Source organism: Semicossyphus pulcher, unplaced genomic scaffold (genome assembly GCF_022749685.1).
Source record: "Semicossyphus pulcher isolate SPU_LCO1_2020_fin unplaced genomic scaffold, fSemPul1.0.p SCAF_18, whole genome shotgun sequence".
NCBI lineage: Eukaryota > Metazoa > Chordata > Actinopteri > Labriformes > Labridae > Semicossyphus > Semicossyphus pulcher.
The window spans coordinates 2,760,734-2,768,445 of NW_027211691.1; the positions used below are offsets into that span (position 1 = coordinate 2,760,734).

At 46.1% G+C, this 7,712-nt stretch overlaps 1 protein-coding gene across 1 annotated transcript; it reads right to left on the reverse strand.

Moving 5' to 3' along the window:
- Nucleotides 1–553: 553 nt before the first annotated feature.
- Nucleotides 554–1,973, reverse strand: gjd4 (gap junction protein delta 4). The gene is made up of 3 exons (XM_069666844.1): nucleotides 1,910–1,973; nucleotides 985–1,743; nucleotides 554–885 (listed from the first exon to the last, which is right to left on the reverse strand). Exons 1-3 carry the CDS (start codon nucleotides 1,971–1,973, stop codon nucleotides 554–556), a joined length of 1,155 nt encoding a protein of 384 aa, XP_069522945.1.
- Between the last annotated feature and the right edge of the window lie 5,739 nt (nucleotides 1,974–7,712).

A 7,712-nucleotide genomic window follows, 5' to 3' on the forward strand; every position in this document is an offset into this window, starting at 1 on the left:
TAGAGTGCATGTAAGACAGGTCAAGGCTCGTCTTTGTTTATGGACAGTGTTTCCGGGGAGGTGGGGGTAAAGACAACAAGGGGGGAAACAGGTGGGCTGCACTCTTTTAGATATTCTCAAGGTTGAGGTTTGTTCAAGGACGCTTTAGACGTTCTTGTTTTCGTATTCATGACTTGAATTCTTGTCTCTTTGCATCCCTCAGCCGGCGCTCCTCACAGGCAACGGGATCTGATCGTGCGACACAATCGCAGCAGATTTGATTATGTCACATGAGTCCGAGGTGTCTGTTCGATGCATGCCGGTCTGGATTCCCCTCAAGTAAGAGTGCAGACTGCACTGGAGAATCAGGGAGACAGCATGGCGGTGTGTGCAGTCCTGCGTTCACGTGCTCCTCGGATGGTCACATTTCCTGAGTTGGGAAGACTTTCTTCCGACTGAAGTGGGAACAACATGGATGCCACTAAGAAAATATGTCATGTTTTATTGCTCAGCAACTATTTGTCCCGTTCTTTACTTCCAGAAAAGTTGCAAATAAAGTCACCAACTCTTTAAGTCACACCCACTCTGACCTCTTCTCCTGCCCGTCATCAGACTGAAGCTCTGGGCCGCTACTCAGCTCAACCAGCGTATACTGTCCAACTCTTCTGGTACAAGTTGTTATTGAAACTTCCCCAGTGGGCCCTGCTGATCCTCCAGGCGATGACCCAAGGTCCCGTCTGGGTGGAGGTGGCGGTTTGAGTCGACTGCGTTTGCTAACACGGATGGATCTTGGCGTCCCCATCGGCTCTGGGGGGCAAAGCGCCACCTCGCTGCCGTTCCTCTCTTGAGCTTCATCTTGGGTCACAGAGTAGCCGTTGTTCCCGTTGGTGTTGCAGCTTGGCGGTCCTGGAGGACATGTGGAGAGTTGTTCCTGACCTGAAGAAACTACTCCCCCTACACAAGAGCCCTTACTGCCTTGCCTCTTCCGGAAACTCCCCGTCTGACCAGCGTCTACCTCCACATCCTGCTGAGCCAGGGAGTTTGGCTCTGTCCCTCTGGAGGCTCCTCCAGCTGACAGGAAACACTGCTCCTCCTCATACATCTTCTCCACCAGCATCTTCCTCTTGCTCTTCTGCCTCACAGAGCGCTTGATGGCGCAGATGAAGTCCAGCACATTTAGGAAGAGCGACAGAGCGGCCACACCGAGCATGAAGTTGAGCATCACGGTCTTCTCGGTGGGCCTGGAGATGTAGCAGTCCACCTGGGTGGTGCAGGGTGGGTGCTGACACAGGAACCTTCTTGGGATGTAGAAACCAAACAGGTAGTAGTGAGCAGCGCCAAAGCCCGCCTTGAGCCCCGTCCTGAACATCAGATGGAGGATGTACGCTCCTGTGAAGCAGCGGTTCGACCCTTGCGCAAGATGTTTGTTGTTTTCAGACGTCTTTCTGAGCGGCTTCTGGTGGAGCTTAAACAGCGGCAAAGCTTTGACTTTCCCCTCAGATGTTAGATCCACAGCGAGGCCTTTCGAGACGGTGTGGACCACGTAGATGACGAAGATGATGTAAGGCAGACTCAAGGAGACGAGCTGCACCAGCCAGAAGCGGAAGAGAGAGATGGGAGAGAATAGATCGTAGCAGACGTTGGCACAGCCGGGCTGGATGGTGTTACAGACAAACCTCTCCTGCTCGTCCTGGTACAGAGGGTAACCAGCGAAGAGGAGGATGAGGACACGGAGGAAGATCATCACAATGAGCCACACTTTACCTGGGAAGTAAGAATATTGGTGGTAAGAATTTGCTGATTTGCAAATGACTTTAAGAACTCAAAGTCGCAAAAATCCGACCTGTAGAAAAACCAACATATTGGGTACTTTGTATTCTTTATTTACATCTGTTAGAGACCAGGAACCACGTTGCTGAAGTCCACTTACCCATCAAAGTGATGCTGTGATTGACAGAGATAAAGATGACCTCTGAAGCATTTGATCCCGCCATCCTCGCTGAGCTCGAGGCCTTCCAAAATCTACTCTTACAGTCCGAGTCCTCAGGGTGAACCAGCACCTTGATCCCAATCCAGCTCCTCTCCACCCGTTCCACCCAGGGGCACAATGGCTTCACGTTGCACAATAACCTCCAGGTTGACGGACACAATGTTCCCTCAGCAGTCTGACTCTCTCCCTCTCTCCTAGAAGGACTCTGTGCCTCTTTCCGGCAGGTAAAATCCAATCTGATCCACTGTAGTCACTCAGAAAGTCTGAAGAAACCATCTGAACCACCTCTTCCTCTGTCACCGACAACTGTCTGTCCTCAGACAACAGAAGACGGGAGCGAGCCCCATTGTGGGTCTATTCTTAACACACTTCCACAGGCACGTTGCCGTCCTGGCATTGCAGAGATATTTTGGTGCTGCTGGTCGTCCTTACAGGAGAGGAACGAGCCTCCTGGCTTACTCACTCTAAACGACTGTATTAGATTCCGGAGCACAAAGGCGAGCATGTTCAAACTGGCAACTCTGTAAAAATACAAGCACTTACTGCTCCATCTCCGGGTGATGAAGCAAGACAACATGCAGATATGCAGACTGAGGATTAGCTCCTATGAAACGTTAGCAGGTTGTAAATTGTGTTTTCCCACAGCTGAGGCCAGTTTATGACGGAGGCTGTGCAAGCGTGTTAAACTAAACGGTTTGATTGTTACTTTGAAGTTAAAGAAAAGTTTATGTTATGATCAAAGAACCAGCTGCTGGACTTCAACAAATGCACAAAATAGTGCAGATTCCCTTAATAAAAATCTGTAAAGGAGGATAAATATGTTCCTTTCCGACACGCTGCATCCACCCTCGCTCATGGAGGAGGTCTCTGTTGGGACACACGGCTAAAGACAGCTGGCTCGGCTCATAATCACTACAGATCAATGGTCATTAGCACCTTAATACTCACGGGAAGAATCCCACGTGGCTCGTTTGGACTGGATTGCATGGCCGGGAATATTTGGGTTAGGGTCAGGGAATATTTGGGATTATCTTAAGAATATGGTTAATAAATAATGTGTTAAACTGAGAGTATTCCTTTTGTAAAGATAAGATTGGAAAGTTTCTGTTTTAGACCAAATGTCATTCGTTATTTAAGTATCTTCTTAAGGACAAAACGTCTGTGCTTTTGTTTCCTGATGTAGAATTAGATGCATTTAAAGTAAACATGTACCTTTAGTCATGACAGACGTTTAGTTTACAGTGTCCTGATTTTTTCTTCACCCGTCGTTCTTTTCTCTTGAGTTTAATGAGTAAATAATAACCACAGAGACAGACCTGTTCTCTGCAGGAACTCTTCGTCCTCACATTCTGTTTTTATCACAGATGTAAGCTGCATCAAACTCAACAGTATTAACATAATTGTTTCCATAAAGCATCAGGGCCTTCGATTAGACTCAGGGATTGATTACTGCATGTGTGAAAGTCCTTCATAAGGAAACTCTTCCCCCCCCTCCCCGTCCGCTCAGTGTCAGTTCCATGCATACTAACGATCCTCTCGTTTATGAGCAGAACATTTCCCATCTGTCCTGCAGCTTCTGTTCGGGAGTTTTCCCGCCTCAGTGATTTACCTGATCAGCCACCTGATCCTGCAGCTGTTCCCCTGTTTCTCATTAGGAATCGGAGGTTTAGCATAAATATATGATGAGTCTGTGCTGTGTCCGAGTCTCTCTCCCCACTCTCTCGTCCCCATCAGGGGCTTTCTGTCTTTTGACACATTGTTAATGATCTAATTCATCACTTCATTTTTTGATGGCACCTGTAGAACCTCAGAGTTTCTGTCTAAAAGGGACAGTCATGGTTTCATCACCTGAAAGCTGCACTTATCAATATTTTTATGTGAACAATGGGTCAGATAATAATGTGTACTATGATCGTTTGTAATGATGAACCCAAAGACAACAATCACTGTCACACTGTTGTCCCCGTCAGCTCCACGGAGCGTTTCTTTAAGCTTGTGGCTGAGAGCCAGCTTCCTGCTGATGCTGGGAACAAGCTTTATTAGAGAAGTAAAGTCGCAACCTTAACAGCAAAGTGTCTCTTAAAGCCACTGAACACTACCTGCCTGACGCACCTGACTCAAGTTAACGAGTGGCTTGTGCACACCGTGTGGTGATGTCGTGAATGAGTTGGCTCCTTGAAGTGAATAATGCGGGCCAGCTTCAAATATCGCATTTGTCTCGAGGAACTCCACGAGGGACTTTCCTCAGTTTGGCACAAACTGGACTCAGGGATGAACTGATTGGAATTCGATGTAAGAGGTCAAAGGTCAAAGCTCAGTGGTTAAGGCACGCACCCCATGTACTGCTCGACGCAGCTGCCCCAGGTTCAACTCCGACCCGCAGCCCTTTGCTGCATGTCATCCCCCACTCATTCTTTCCATATTTCTATCCACTGTCCCATCAAAGGTCATAGGTCACTGGGAATTTGATGGGAAAGTTCAAAGGTCATTGTTATCTTTTAGAAAATGTTTATGGCAAAAACTCAAGAATAAAAAACGCTTTTTAAATCAATTTCACACAAATTTCTAATAAGAAAAAAATTATTATTAAAATTGTGACATTTTTCAAGGTCAAAGGTCAACTTCACTGTGACATCATAATGTCCAGGAAAAACACTTTTCTCTGCATGATTCCCGTCCCATTATTGTGAACAGTTTCACACCAGTACCTTAGAGAATATCTGCAGATTTGGCGCAAACATCCACTCAAAAATGAAACTGTTTTAGTTGCTGGAGGTCAACGGTCAAAGGTCAAGGTATGTTTGACCTCATATTTCAGCAATGCCTGGAGGAAATTTGATCATTTCTGGTTTATGTTAAAATATGTTTTTTAGTCTGCGAGAACGATTTAATCTCCCCGAGCTCTTCGCCTCGCTCGCTCTGCAGGAAACGCAGCGAGCTGGACGTCCTTCAGCAAATAAAGAAATGAACCCACGGCCACACACACGGTGAGAGGGTGAACTGTGTGCGTCAGTGAACCCAGCAGACGCGGTTTCAGAGGCGTTGGGCAGTTGATCTCTGCAAACCTCCCGCCACCTCTTCATTTTGAATTCTCTTGTATAGTAATTACCGGAGCGGCGATTGAAATGCAAATCAAGGCTAATGCGCGGATTAAACGTGTCCCTCAGTGACAACATGAGCGGAGTGTAATCTCTGTATTACCACGAGCTCTAAACCATTTAAACGGGCCTTTCTGGGAGAGGAGACCCTGCTGAGTCACAGCAGCTGTATAACACAGCACATTGAAATATTGTGATAGCAGTGTGGGACGCTCTACTGATTACACCATGAATGATTAAACGAGATGTGTGTAATGCTTTAGGATATTCTGGTATTTATTTTTATTTTTTAATGTTTGGGGGGTCTCAATGATGACGTGCAAAAGGTTTCATTAATGCTTCATCAAAGTGCGTCCATTAAAAGTTCTTGGTTTTCGTGTCTGACAGCGTGACAGTGATTTCGTGAAATCAGAAACAGTCGTTACATCGCTCTCTCCAAATCCACCAGGGTAATTTTATCTTGCAGAACTTGGGAATGGCCATTTAACCGCTGATTGGTTAGTATTTCTGCTTTACACAACAAAAGCAGAGTCACACGACAACACTTTGAGGCAGCGGTGGACCAGTCACTCCTGTGTTCTGCAGGCTAAAATGAGAGTTTCTTTCGATGGAGTTTGGTGGTTACAAAGCGAGCTCTGCCATGTTTCTTAATCTGTAACACAAAAAGGTCTGTCCTCAGTCCCTCCACGTAGTGCAGGCCATTTCTGTTTCTAATGCAGCTTTTTTAAAAGTGACGATGAATGTTTTGAGGACTGTTTTCTGTGTAACACATCACGCACGACATATTGGCTGAGCGAGCTGTTTGTCTTCTGACATCACTTCTGGACAACTTCTGTGACAAGAAAATATGGGGAGTAGAAGGGGAGATGACATGCACCAAATGATCCTCAGACCAGAGCTGTGAAATCGGATACTACATACTATGTACCACATACTGCAGACTGCGTTCGGCGGTAGTCTGTAGTACGGAGGAGCTTTTTCAATCTATTTTGCAGGATCCTGCCAGGTGACAGTTTCCGGTTTTGGACAAAAGCAAACCGCCGCTTCTTTCACTGTAGCGCCCCCTTCAGCTGTCCGCTATTTTAACTGCCGCTGAGACACTCCAGCGCTTTGCATTGTGAGATACAGTAGGCGAGGCGGACTGGTCCGATGCGTACTGAAGATTTTCTCCAAATCAGTCCAACATTTGGGCATCTTTGTCATACTGCACATTTTGCTTTTGTTTACATGCTACATTTTGGCCAAACCAGTACATACTGCTAGTGTAGCATGGCATTTCAAACACAGCACGGGAGTCGAACCTGCGATCAGTGCATCAAGGACTGTAGCTTCTGTGCATGGGGCACCTGCTCTACCAAGTGAGCTAAACCAGCGCCCCTGCACACGCACACTCAAGGAGAGTATACACATTACATTCACGCTGCTCTACTTATTTCGGCTGCTGCAGCGTTAAACCACTGATAAGAGAACAGGAGGATTACTGTCCCACTGTACAATGACTATCTGAAAGTGGACTGCTAACAGTTTTCAGCACAGAAACACGGAGAGACATACATTCTTAAAGACTCTGTAGTTCGAGGCCGGATCACCGATCAGCTGCGTCACAGCAGAAACGTATTTTGAACACGAAAGATGTGAGTTTGGTGATAATTGGTCAAACTGGCGGAACAAGTTGCAGCAATTGTCAACGTTGTCAGACACTTGGAATAACAATCTGAGTCAGTGGAAAAAAACAAGACCTTTAAATGGACGGACTGACGTCAGGCACATTTGTCCTCCAGGATTATTTCACAGCCACAGCCTGTTTTGTGGCCGACTGAAGCTTCTTCTGGAGATATAAAAAAATGTATCATCAGTCCATTAGAATAAAAAACATGTAAAATCAGGGCATGAGATTAAAAACAATTACACTGTTTTTTATTGCAAATTTTTGAAGTTTAATTTTTGCACAAGTTTTCTAAACATTTCTTGAGAAGAGAAGAATTGGGAGCCGTTCTATAAATCATAGTTAGAAACACACAGAGAAGAAGAGAGAGAGATCTGAGTTAGGCAAACAGATGAGGAACAGACAGAAAGTAACGACAGTAAGAACCGGTTACAGTACAACTCTTTGAAAATATCCATAAAAAACAGATCACAGGTACAGCAGTCGACTGATGTGAGCACGGGACTCGTCATGAACGAAGCAGAGTTTGTGAAACTGTCGTCACAGAGAAGAAAACTGAAGAGGAAAGTAAAACTCTATGCAGAGGTAGAGTTCAGTGCACAAGGCTATGACACACAGCTGACAGGACGCCACGGGCCCCAGGTCTCCGCTGTCCGAGTCCATTTACCACCTCACACGCCACGCCGGGCTGTATGCACACACACATACAATAAATAGGATATACAATCTCTGAACACCTCTAACAGTTTGAACTCACAACAGCAACTCCAGTAACTTTCCTAAACACGTTTTCACTTTCACTTCATTCAAAGCACAACTAAACAACAGTTCTCTCTCCGAGTCCCGACACCGTCACACTTCATGTGCAGGAGGCGGAGTCAGAGCAGCTCGTCCAACGGGATCGTCCTTCATTTCTCCGTCACTTTGGTTCGGTTCTGTCTCTGCTCACGCCTGCTGCTGACCGACTGATTCTCTGTTA